The 14,422-nt window shown below is 31.0% G+C and overlaps 1 protein-coding gene across 1 annotated transcript in view; it reads left to right on the top strand.

The window, feature by feature from the left end:
• Positions 1-644: 644 nt before the first annotated feature.
• LOC129805754 (calmodulin-A-like) overlaps positions 645-14,422 on the top strand; it is a 135,615-nt gene continuing 121,837 nt past the window's right edge. Inside the window, exons 1-2 of the mRNA XM_055853884.1 lie at positions 645-1,277; positions 11,268-11,349. Of these exons, the coding sequence (XP_055709859.1) occupies positions 11,311-11,349 (39 nt within the window). The 5' untranslated portion in view covers positions 645-1,277; positions 11,268-11,310. The remainder of the gene's footprint in view (positions 1,278-11,267; positions 11,350-14,422) is intronic.

A 14,422-nucleotide genomic window follows, 5' to 3' on the forward strand; every position in this document is an offset into this window, starting at 1 on the left:
ACGGAGCAGAAGACCTGCATGGATCTTGTCTCTCACGCGTGAAGGACTCCAGGACGCATCGTCCGTCGTTGAGATGTTTCCGCATTGTTGCGGAAAAGGAAAAATAAGATGTCCTTGCGTAAGGTTATGCCTGTGTAAGAAAAATGTTTGAGTGTCACTGGCAAAGTTGATTTGTACATAATATACCAAATACGAAAAGCTGATTATATGGGAATTTCCAAAGACGTAATATAGAAAAAAAAGATATATATTCTTCATGTTTCTGGTCTTCGTAGATGTAGGGTGAATATGAAGGAAAAAGGAAAAGGAATATCGAGTTATATATCCCTTTTTTTCTTGTGCCCTTGTGGCCTTGGTATATGTACATGCGAATATTTTCCTAACGCATAAGGGATATATAAATGTACTTTTGCAAATATACATTCTCTCTCATTGTCGTCTCTGGGGCCATGGAGCACGTATCTGGAAGAGTCAGAATGCCTTTACCAGCTGTCGGCTGAGCATCGTCTACCAGTTGAGTCCTTACCGAGTGGATTTTTCCTCTGCGTAGTTGTCACCATCATGATAATCGTGAAGGATGGCGACTTGATGATTCTCTGACGCTCCAGCAAAAGCTCAACACTGGAATCCCCCAAGTGCTTGGGGATGCTTTAAGCCAGTTGCCGCCCTCTCGTACGGTAGGACACATCGCACCAACAATTTTCCCATCGCGACTCATTTTTCTCCAAAAGTTGTATTAACCTGGAATTTCCTCAGACATATATAGTGAAAAAAAAATAATACAACCATTTTCCTCTACGCATTCAGTAGATTTCCAACGGTGCGGCATCCATTCCCATCAAAATATTCCCTATTCCAGATAATTTCATCCATGAAAATCAAATTTATTTGTGCTATACCGAATCCTTACATTTTTGATCTGCCTGATTTTGTGCAACAAGTAAGATTATTGCATTTTCCACATCCATAGGCAATTGTGTGCCAAGAAGGAGCTGTGTGAAAAATTTACTGCCTCTTGTACATAGAGATAAGGTGTGATAGACAGCAGTGGAAAGGCGTATCTTTGATAGTTCACTTTCTTTTTCTACTCCACCTAAGAGTGTGCTATATTTTTGCTATACTCCTGTATTTTCGTATGAAGTGAGTGTTGGTGCTAAAAGAGGAATTTACGTGCATCTCATTTAATATATTTCCTAACAAGTGAGCGAGAATTCTACGGTGATAACTTAAGGACGAGTATCAGGAAGTGCAATTTGTATATTGCATTATCTCACGAGGTAAATTGAAAATGTCATTCTATATTGTATCTGTACAATAAATTGAATTCCACAGAAATTCATTTCAATCTCTGTTGTATTTCATATTATAATTTTCTTCCACCCATTGATTCTAAACCATCCGGATTCCAGCCACGGAAGGGTAGTAACAAAAGGAAATAATCCACCAAACATATTGTTCTAATTGATGTTGGAAATTTCCTGTACTTTCAATTATCATCTAACCAAAATGTCTAAGGAAGTCAGACAGAATGAAAACTTTAACTATACAATTGAGAGACTTCTTGAGGCAGTATTATTTTTTCATTAGAAGCAATTGCTGGACCATACAATAATAATCCTTGTGCAATATGTGACAATTACTGAAGAATGACACACAGATAAAAAAGTTTGTTGTGATATTGCCCACATGTACTTAAATATTTAATATCATAAAATATTTTATTCCCATTGCATTCTCTTATTAACTAAAGCTTTGAATGCTTTCAAAGCTTTCAAGCTCTGGTCAATTTTATCAACGTGAACGTATTTAAATAAAATATAACAGGTTTCAATAAATAATTATATATAGATAAAATGTTATAAATATATAAATGGTTGTTGGTTTTAGTAATAAAAGTAGGGGAGGGCTTTCAGCTTTGCACACATTCTGGTTTCTTCTTCTTCTTTTAATGAATTTGACCTAATGGCAATATATTTTAATAGCTAGTATAAAGTCACACATGTCCTGAAAAAACTAGATCAGATTCGTGAAAAGAATATGGGACAAATATGAAATGTTCGAAGCCAGAGTATGTGCGAAGGCTGGAAACCTTCCCATAATAGTGCATAATACAATGAAAGTCTCATGTGGTACGTTTGGTACACTGAGAAAAAACTGGGGCACCACCAAACACAGGGTACCACCAAACACTAATTTTTATTTCTAAACTACTTGGACTATCTCGACCATTCCTTCAGTATATAAGCATCCCTATAGTGCCTATAAATTCCTATCGGCCTTATCCTCTGAAGTCGAATATCCGATTAAAAAATCGCAGTGTTTGGTGGTACCCCGTGTTTGGTGGTGCCCCAGTTTCCCCTATATCTGTTAGATTAAGCGAATGTCGACTTTTTACGCATTATTGGGCCATTTATTGTGACATTCGTAAGAGAATGTGATTGTTGGTAATTATCTATATTAATCACAGTAAGTGCAGTTATCGTTTAAATTCTTCAGAATCTACAGTCGATTCGATACTATTGAAAAAAAGTAATCATGTCACTCCTTCTTCAATTTTGCATAGTCATTCCAAAACATATATGAAACATAACTTAATTTTTCTTTAAGCCGATCGGAGGATAATCAGCATGATTTTCATTTATATCTCTATAACCACCTTTCACCCTCACTATGTTGTTTTCATATAAGGTCCACGGAACACCTGTTGTCACTTTAAGTACTTGTGTCGCTTCATGATCAATTTGCACCCTATTTTGTCTCATTTGGGATATTAAATTTGAACATCTATCCTTATAGAAAGAGGTAGATTAATAAAAAAAGCGTAATAAATATTTAGTTTCTTTTTATTATATACATTATGTAAATATCAATATGTTGACGAAATTGCCTATAGGTGTTCCTTCTACCCTATATTACAAAAAATGTTTTCTTAAAGGATTTCAAAATCATTCACATGTTTTATTTATTCTGTGATTTTGACAAAAAATCATCCTGATATCGAGGAGTTGAAGTTATTTGTACAAAAGAGTTGGCAAAGAATTTGCAAAAATTGCCTTAAGTTCGAGCACTCTACGAATCAGCCTTTGCCATTGATTTAATGGTATATACCGACATACTTTAAAGCATCTAAAAATAATTCCTAAATCAAATATAAATCAAGTAAAGTAAACATACAATGCTTTACTAACATACTAATTGAGACTGATGTAATTGTATTTATACAAAAGCATTAATACCATATAAAACTCTTTAACCCTCTAATAATTTTATAAAAATTATGAATGTTTTTTTCCTAAAAATTATAATTTTTTAGATAATCATAGAACATTCACCCATAAAAAACGTTTAAAATTAATTTATTTTACTATTTGTTCACTATTTTTCAATAAAAATATTTCAGTCTTTTTTTTTCTCACCTGGCGCCCAAACGGAAAGAGATAAAGAAGAATGGATGGTTTTTTTGAGTTTACTGAACCATTAATTACCCTAGACAAAATTATTTAACTACTTTTTCTGCATATTAAAGAAAACACTGTTAGAGGGTTAAGCACGATTGGAGCACTGGTGTTCCATAATGAAAATGATTTTTTTCTGAATATCTGAAATAACTTTTTTTTCTAAAGTTTGTACGTATTCGTAAAGCGTGTAGAAGGTGTAGTGTAGGAGATTGTAGGAATCTAGAATGTTTTTTGAAAATCATAACCTATTTGCTATATGTTAAATATTTACGCTCAAAAGCGAAGGTTTTTTTTTAATTATCGAATTGATTGACTTTTATTATTTTTCCATATTTTTAAGCATATACCTCTTGGTACTAGAATTTGGTACTAGATTTTGTTTATCTGTTTCGTTAATGGGTTAAATTTATGGCTACATGATAAGTTATTTTTGATAGTGTTGACTGTCGATTCTGTAAAATTTAAGCGATGAATGTACTTTTTGTAACTTATATGAATGTTTATCAACATTCTATTAAGAATGTCACAATAAATTGCACAATGCACAATAATGCGTAAGAAGTCGTAGATTTTTCGATACAATCGATTCTATAGTATCGAAAAGTTATCATTCCACCCCTGATTTTGATATCAAGTTGATTAAAAACTTTTCAGTTTCACCTTGACCGTGAGAAAATCCTTGTAAAGAATTTTTCGGTTGTATGTAGGTTCGTATAAATTATATGTTAGCTTATCCTATCTTCAAAACATATTGTACTTCCGTGCTATACATAAAATTCAAATAGGGGAAAGTGGCTTTGCTTCGTATGATCTCGCTTCGTAATGACTAAATTTTTCTAATGTTTCTGAATAAATGTGACTCTGCAATATATTTTAAAAACTGGGAACTTTCCCCTAATTTTTAAAGAAAGGGTGTGATGAATCACATTTATTTAGAAACATATGAAAAATTTAGTCATTGCGAAGCTTGTGATCGTACGAAGCAGGGGTACTTTCCACTACATAAATTTGCGGCGGACGATTTTCTAAAATAAATTGTAACATTACAATGATTATCGTATTGTATATTATAAATTCAAGCATTATTATTACGTTAAAAAGGCAATCTGACCATAGTCATTGTATATTAGTTATTACCTTTATTACTGTTTTAATTTCCATTGCATAGTATTGTAGAATTTATGTGAGATAATCCAAAATTTTTCATCTGCTCCAACTTAGAACTTATAAAATGAATAACTTCAATGAATGTACAATGAGTAATTCATCTTTTTTGGAAATCTGTTATATGAAAATGATTTTGGAAATGACTTTAAAAACACTAAGACATGCAATGGTGATTTAGATATATAGATAGATAGATAGAATTTATTTTAATTCTCATTTTCTAATAAGAATTCCACTTATAATGAAAAATTTTTGACATCTCTTACAATCAAACATATTGACATCTAAATTCTACAAAAATAAAAAAAATAACAATTTGGAACATTTTTTGATCATAAGCGTAGTAGATATTATAAGATAACTGAAAACCACCTGTTAATTTAACATAACTTCGTTGTTTTCGAATAATTTATGCATACCGTCATGACAGATTAATAGAGTGAAAAACTATGTAATTATTTTATGTTTCTTTTAACATGAAAGACTTTAATCAGTAAATTTACATGACATAATAAATAGCATCATACTTAAATACTTTGAGTTCTAAGTAGATTTGATACTTTTTTAAATGACTCGAAGAATATATATCACATCAAGAACCATCCCTTAAAGACCAATTTAGAAATTTTAGGCTTTTAAATTTATCTCAGGAATGTTTTTTAAGAAGAGGCTTTGTTGTATTCTTCGCTATTATCCCAATAAGAAGCGGTTATTTATTCATATTCATAGGGGAACCTTGGGCACTACCGAACACGGGATAACACCGAACACTGCGACTTTTTAATTGGAAATTAAGCTTCAAAGGACAAGACCTGTGTGAAATAGATATTATAGCGATGTTTGTTCACTGAAGAAATGATCATCGTAATCCAAGTATAGTTTAGAAATAATCACTGTTTGGTACCACCGCATGTTCGGTAGTGCTCCAGTTTCCCGTATTTAATGAGGTTGTGGATATTAGTAATTTCCTCTCTCGTACTTGTTAATATCCATTTACCAATTTTAATTATAGAACAATCATTAATAAAAAATATTAAATTTTCAAATAACGAATTGGCATTACAACATTGTAATTTAATTTTGTATTTTTATAAGGGAAGAGCACCCCGGATCGGAATGTTAAGAGACATATTTGATATTTAGCAGGGGCATGACGTTTCCTGTTTCCCATATTTTTCTAGCGAGCCGAAAAAACGTTGGAGTGTATCCGGTGTTTTCTGTCATTGAGGAATGAATTAAGAAAAAAATACAAATACAATCTAAAAACCAATTTAATATGGAAAGGGCAACCGAAAACCCTAAATTGGTAACCTATGTACTTTCTTAGATATCTCGTGAAATGGTACGAAAACAGAGAAAAATTTACACTAAAAGCGGTCGCATTTTTCAGAGGTAATGTCACCCCCCTGATATTTAGTTGAAAATATAAGCCTCAAAATACTGTTTGGTATTTTTGTGTATGCTAATCGGTATTATTAGTGATCCATTAAACTATATCTGTGCATTTGAATTTTAAATTTATACAATAAATTAATAAAAAATAGGTGTAATTGGAACAATTTACCCTGTACCTCGGATCGTCAGAAAATTAATCAGGTGTTTCACAAAAAATTGGTTTTATAAATTAAATCTGGGCTAATGCACTACATTCCTGTGAGAGTTAATTGGTTAAAAGTAGTAAATAATTTTTAAAATTTCATTTGAATTGGTGCAACAATACGGTTAATAACCTGACGATCCGAGGACCACTGCTGATCGCTCGTGCTCTTCCCTTATTAATACATTTATTTGAAAATCTTAAAGCTCATTTTAATTCACCTTTATTATATGGAGTCAATTTTACATTTTTAACTGTCCCCAGTGTAGAAGTAACGATATAATTTGTAAAACACTTTTAAATTATTTTAAGGAGTTGTTTTTTTTAAAACTACTGAATAAATTCTGTAAAGTAATTTAAAGGCATTATATATCTTTTCTCAATTTTTAGAGATATTATTTGTAATTATAATCAGTTATGATTAGATCTGAGGAAAGTTGAAGCACCTGAACTACTGGCATTGGTGTAAAAATTATGAAACTTTTATTACTTCAAACTATTGAAATTTTACAAAATTCCAGCAGGTTCTCTTATGTATCTTATATTAAAAAATAAACATGTCAGTTTGCGTTCAAAAATGTACTAATTACAAAATTCATGAAATTCTGAAGGTTTCCCGATTTCAAAAAAAATTTACGGAAAATTTTAGGAAAACTCCATATCTTTTTCTCACATTCTAGGAAAGAATTTTTACTATCACCAAAAATACTTTTAAGTTAATTTTATCAATGCATATTTTGTCTCTAATATCTAAAATGTTATGGAAAATTGTATTATTGCTCAACACATTTTCAGAACCGTCTTTAATAAATTTAATTTATTAATTACTTAATAAATTTCTAATGTACCATTTCGGTACAATAATTTTGCTTTATTTATTACAGACTCATGAATATCCAAATTACATCAAGTAAATTTGTATGAAAATTGCAATTACGCAAAATGAAAGATACGCGTGGAAAAATGAATAGAAAATATCATGAGACTTTGCCAAAATATATTCATTGCGTATGTACATTATATATAGAATCAATTTTACTCGCAAATTCATCCAAAATATGAGGGATTTTATGGAAAGGAGACCATTTTTATGCCGATTAGGGCATGTTATAGGAATTACTGTCTCCTTAAGCGTCTTGTTTACATGAAACAACGCTTATCCATGAGTGTTTTGTTAGAAAATTCTTTGGAGAAAATTTCTCAGAGTTTTTGCAATTCAATGCTAAATTCTGAAAGCTTGAAATATATTATGTCGACACAAATTTACATTTTCTCTTCATGTTTAACAAACTGTCAATTTTCTCCAAATGTTAAGAAAAAGGAAGAGAAGAATCTTAGAATCTTCTCTTCTCCTCTCACCATGAGTTCCCTCAATCATCATTAATACTTAAAAAATTTCTTTTGAAAAGCTACAGACTACACACCCAGTGAGTTCAAAGTGCTACAATTTTAGTTCAATTTAGCTAATTGATACAGATATTTTGCTGAGTTTCAGCATTTGGTTTTCAGTAGAACAGTCAATAGAATTTTTAGTTTTATGGACCATTTGCCCCAGAGAGAGAGAGAGAGATAATCTGAACTATGCTATACTACGATACCACCCAAGAACCCATTTTATCAACATTTCTTTCCGAAACAAATGGTTTTTGAAAGAAATTTTTGTTTGTCCGTTTGCTGTGCATTTGTACAATGCGAGTAGGGTAATGTGTGGTATTTCGGGACACTTTTTAGCCTTTTCAAATTTCAAACAACCTAATGACTTCTCAAATGATTTTTTCTTTGTTGATACAAATATTTATGTTCCTTATTCTATCTAGAATAAGATTCTTGCCGAGAAATGTTGAAAAATTCATTATTTTTTAATCAAAATAGTAAAAAACGTAGAGAAGTAAGAATGGTGTATTTCGAGACAATTGGGTATTTCGGGACAGACAAAAATCGCCATTAAGCAAATAAATGTCACTGAGCCTGACTATTTACCTTTAAGTAGAAGGTCTAAACTTTAGTCTTTCATAAAAATTTTGTTTAAATTTCACCTTTAAAGTGACTTAAATCGAAAAAACTAAACACTGTTTGTGTTGACTTCTGTAAAATTGACCACACTGAAGGTTTTGTAAAAAATGAAATGTGACACTCACAATTCACGCATATTTCACACTTTAATTTAAATAAAATTTCAGAAGTTTTATGTTTATCTGATACGTAAAGAGCTTAAAATTTCATATAGAACTTAAAAATAATAAGAAAACAAATATTTGAAGGATTTGTGATGTGTCCAGAAATACCTATACTAATGTCCCGAAAAGCACCTTGTCCAGAAATACCACACGTTACCCTACAATATGATGAATGTTTGGACTTAGCAGATTAGGATCACTGAAAAACTCTAATAAGTACACCTTTATAGCTCCGGCACATCTTTTAGATCAGTAAACATTAATGAAATCAAAATTCAAATCGTTTTGTATATCTGTCCCACTTTCTTGAACCCTTCTTGTTCTTTTGAATATCAAACAAAAATTAATTTAGATCAATTTAATTTGATTGCCAAAGAGTCGAATAGACATACGCAAAACATTTAAGAAAGAAAGAGATGTGAATTTTGATGTCATGAAATTTTTCTGATCTAAAAGCTGTGCTGGAGCCACTACTATAAACATAACAAAAAATAAACTTTAGTTTTTTTTCTATCTTTAACTCCCCCTCGGAAAAGCACATATAAGATATTTTTGGTTTTTGAAGTTGCTTAGATAGGCATTTTTTTCAATCTGGAAGATTAATCAGCCCTATAGAGTGGAATATTTCAAAATCGATTGGGGCAGGCATTTGAAAAACCGTGCAGTTTCGGATAAGGGCAGAATCACATTGACAATAAAATGCTCGCCGTAGCCTCACCGTATTTTGTTAATTTACGCAGTTTCATTGCAATTCACGCATGTCTTTTAAATAATAATAAGCCACGCTTTCTAATTGACTTGTATTAAGAAGTAAAAAATCAAAATATAAATTTTCTTGAAAGATTGGGATGGACCAAAGAAAACATTTGACGATCTCAGATAGACTGATGCATCTTTACTAAAGATAGGCCAAATCGTATATCAATGTATTTAGCTCCACCTCCCCCTAGAAGGTGTGGTCTATTTTTTAGTGAACCGAAATTATTGGATGTCTTGTTGTTGGCGTATATCATATCGGTCTAAGTAAAGGAAATATAGGTGGAAATAAATGGTTAATCTTGATTCACTCGCGAATCTTTCGGGGGCTTAAGTATCCGCATTTTCAAATGCCTTATTTTTTAACCCTTTAATTACGAGACACTTTTTACGGACTGAAAATCAGCAATAAAAATTAAACTGAGAAACATAATCAATGATTTGTCTTACATCTAACCGTGGAAAGTCAAACAGAGTCTGATTCGGTGTATTTTGTGCTTCTGTGAACGATAGGGACAAAAATAGCCCAAAAATTTAAGTAATTTTTCTGACAATACCAATGAATAATATTTCTCGCTTTAATGAAAAATATTACGTATGAGTACTGTAGTTTATATTGCCAAAAGGGTTTTGCTTAAAAAAATTGTAAGTATAAAAAATAAATAAAATCAATTATGAAGTTGAGAATTTCAAAATTCGCCATTTTTGAGCTCAAATATTTACTACATAGCAAATAGCTAGAGACTTGCAAAAAATATTCTAGGTTTCTTCAACCTTCTACTTTACAATTGTGTACAGACATAAGAAAAGAATAACTTTAGGTAGTCAGGAAAAATTATTTTCTTTATGGGACACCGGTGTTCCAATCGTCCTTAAAGGGTTAAGGGGTTACGTGAGTCTCGACTCGAGGGCTGTAAACAAACGTGTTTTTTTCAATTTATTCAATACAACAATTTTTTAATACTATGTCTCAAGCACATAGAAATAGGGGAAGGCTTTCAGGCTTCGCACACACTCTGGCTTCGAACACTACATATTTTTCCCGTATATGTATATGTAGCTCAAATGAATCTGACCTATTTTTTCAGGAAATTTGTGACTTAAGACTAGCTATTAAAATATATTGCCAGCTGATCAGATTTCTTAGAAAAATTTTAAGTTTTCGAAGACAGGTTGTGTGCGAAGCCTGAAAGCTTTTCACTATAACATTTGAATAATATTTAATGAAAATTTCTTTTAAAAATTTTAAATACAGCAATTCGGACCTGATTTTTGATGAAACTTTTGAGGAAACAATATCTACCGTAGTCACTATTAGACATGGTGAACCATTTATTTTTAACAGGGACTGATAAGAGTGAAGATTTAATTTTAAGGTGACCTTTGCACTGGAAGTGGGCGAAGTCTAGAATAATTTATGTGTAGGTCTATCTCTTGATGTCTATATTTATACTAAATATGAAGAGCTAAAAAATCGTATTCAGAAGAATATAAAATTGATTGGAAATAAATTTAATCCATATGAGATGTTTTTTTTTACTGAATCTCGCTTGATTTCCACTTTTTGTTGCTCAAACTCCAGGAGAGCACAATTTTTATTTTAAAGCAATTTCAATAATTTACGAAGATGAATATCTTCTTCATCATCTACAATTCGTATGAGGGACAATTAAAAAAAAAATCATTTTTTTTATCAATGGTACATTCACAAAAATCCTTTAAAAATATTTATGTCAGAAGTTAAGTTGTTAAGAAGATAACATGTGCCAAAATTCTTTATTTTGGCGTAATTTATGGCTCTATAAATTAAATTATAATACTTACCATATTTTAAGTATATAGAACTAAATATATGAATGCGGCAGAAAGCAAAAAGATCACTTGAAAGTTTATTAAAAATAATGACTAAGTTCTTATACACTCGATTTAATTTAAATTTCAAATGAAAGAATGAAACAAAATGTGTAATTTGGTTGGATTCATTCCATATGAGTAGAATTAATTGATCCAGAAGCTATTTCTTAAATCATGGTTGTAGATTTATAGATGAAATAGTATATATTTATTATCTAAATTTAATTCGTTGAGAGCATTCTCATGTTATTTTCACAGAGTATAAATTACTAACGGCTGAAGGAATTTCAACGCACAAACAATGAAGACCTCATCATTTTCACTTCGTGTCATGAGAAGGGTGAGTAAATTGACGATATATATTTGATAAATAGTCCAACCAACTGTAAAACGATACCCCCTTGTAGTGTCCCAGGCTCACCCAGCTTTTTGCTCCAAAAGAAATACAATAGTCTGGGAGAAAAGTAACGAGCTCCCATAGCAGAAGACGGTACATTATAGAGGTGTATAATTTAATCTACAATAACTCTATTATGAAGTTTGGTGAACATTTGCTTGTAAATGAGCACACAGGAAAATTGGAGAGAAAATTATATCAAAACAGACAGATAATGTCATGCGGATGATAATAGGATTATAAAAGTATATGGGGCCAAAGTCACCAAAAATTTTCCCATTTCACCAAAGAAATTTATCGTATAACAATGAGGGTGCTGGTATAAGGGGTTTGAAAAGAAAGTAGAAACTGTCTTTTACAATTTTAGATCGCATTTTTCTATATTTACTTCAATTTTCCACTGTCCTTTTTCCATTTCTTCTCTTTGTGAAAAATTTATGCGTTTTCTTATATTGCAATAAAGTCTTTGCAATTTTAAAATATATTTATTTATTAATAACAAGAATTATACCCTTTTAAGAGGATGATAAAAGTTTTAAAATTATTGTTTTTTTATATACATACTATCTTTTATTGAATAAATTTTAATATGTCCCAGTCAAAATCCTGAAAGCCAAAATCCCGGATTTTTAAAATTGTCATAGTTATTCTCATTCACCCGTGTTTGCTAGAGGCAAAGTAAAATTTTCTGTATTTTGCGAAATTATTCCACACATTATTCTCCGTATAATTTCGATCCTTTCAGGATTTTGGCTTAAGGGATTTTGGCTGTCACCGCTTTTAATAATATAATGTACACACAACTCTTTTTGTTGGTAAAAGTGTTTTCTTTTTCAAAAATCTAATGTTTCAATGACGTAGGGGAACTGTTCTAAATTTCGGACAGCACCAACACTCAAAGTATTAAGCGCTATATTAAAAGAAATTAAATTTTATTTTTACCTTGTTCTCAGGAATGTTGTTTGAAACCTTGTAGATTACCATAGATGCGGATTTTTTTGCGACTCGATAAGCTTCTCTTTAATTCTATCGTTTAAAGATGGTCTTTACCGATCCGATTTACCATATTTAATAGGTGACGATCATCTTTAAATAGGGGCACCTTTGAAATTGGGATTTTTCACCTATTAACTGCTCGAACTCCCAGAGAGAGCAGTTTTCATTTTTAAATAAAATTGAGCCTTTATCGTGATACAATTTAGCCGCACAAACAGATTGAGAAGCTAAACTACATTATGATATGGTTCAGTTCCACTTACATATAGGAGAATAATCCAAATTTCAATGGTGCCCCACTTCCCCCTACGAACAGATGAAGAGCAAATTCATCCGCTTCTACGGTATTTTATCGTTTTTTTGTAAAATAGTTCATAATGCGTTTAAAAAATCAATCAAAAAATATTGACAGAGGTTTGTGTGCAATATCGGACAAAGAGTGTCTCTAAATTTAATGCTTTTTCGGAACTATTTCAAACCTTTTTCACAACATCCTGCTCATAGATTCTATGCTTTTTTGGCAATATACAACATCTGGAAATTGAGAGAAAAAACAAACTGTCCGATATTATAAGCAGTCCGAAATTTAGCATGATTGCTCTAGAAGTATTGTACTAAATTAAGCGCTACGCTGGTTGTGCTATTAAGTTGTCGAATTAGAGGTGAACTTCATCTAACTTAGCTTATTTGTATCTGTGAGTCTATTGAAAATCCGGTTGGTATATTAACTCGATTGTGATAACGTCTATGTCTTGAAAATTTGTTTTTAAATAATTTTAAATAGTATTACAACACATTAAAACCTAAGATGATTATATAACAGATAGGGTGTTTTAAAGCAAATGATATAATTTTTTAAATTTTTGTCTTTTCGTCTTATTTTTATGCCTAAAAATTCCACGAAAGCTTTCGGACGCAATATACAGTGGCGGCCAAAATAATAGAATCACTTTGCAAAGCTTATATATTTTTTTAACTTTTGTATTTTTTTTTCAATTTGTTGATATAATTCTGAAGTAGAAATCTTCAAATTATTAGAATCGTAGGATAAGGATTGCCTTGGCCGCTAGAGGTCTCTCTTTTACACAGAATATGTCAATAGTGAAATTTAATTCGGCCAAAAGAATTGGAAAACCGTCATTTATGGTTTTTGAATATGGCTTTATTTAAACTTATTCGATTTATAAACCACATTCTTTAATGTAAATGAAAGTGGTCCTATCGTATTGTTCAAACCATATTTCACTATTGATGTCTTCTGTTAAAAATAGAGACCTCTAGCGGCCAAAACAATACTTATTTGACGTAAAGTAATTATTTGAACATTTCTATATTAAAATTATTTCAAAGAATTGGAATAAATAAAAATGCTAAAGGTGAAATTAGTGGTCTTTATGCAGAACTGATTCTATTATTTTGGCCGTCACTGTACAGAGCGTTTTCTGAAAAGTGTAGAAAAATGCAATTTTTACGCCTTTTTCGGATAAGTCTTCCACAGATTTTTTTTAATGAAATTGTAAGTAAATATTTGTGAATTCCTACTAGGAACTTACGAAATGCTCGTAAATCGTATAACCCACCAAAAATATTGTTTGTAAATTAATCACTTGACGAGTATTTTTGTTCTCTCACAAACATTTGTTCATCTGGCAAAACTTAACGAACAACATGCAAAATTTTACGTACATTTTTCTGTATCTTTACGAACAAAAGAACAAAAATTGCTTATCATGTGATCATGTTACGAACAATGTTTGTGAAAAAATACAACATTTTACGAATTTATTAGCGGATTATACAATTTACGATCATTTTATAAGTCCCCAATAGGAATTGATAAACACTTTACGAACAATCTTAAGATTTTTTTTTCTGTGTAGACTTTTAAGAGCAATTAGAGACAATTTTGTGAAAATCGTTTTAAAATCTTAATTTATATAAATATGATAACTCCGCTATAACTCTGGTATTTTGTATTATTTCGCTATATGTTTAACTTCCCAAAGCCACAGTATATTTG

This window comes from Phlebotomus papatasi, chromosome 3, assembly GCF_024763615.1.
Source record: "Phlebotomus papatasi isolate M1 chromosome 3, Ppap_2.1, whole genome shotgun sequence".
NCBI lineage: Eukaryota > Metazoa > Arthropoda > Insecta > Diptera > Psychodidae > Phlebotomus > Phlebotomus papatasi.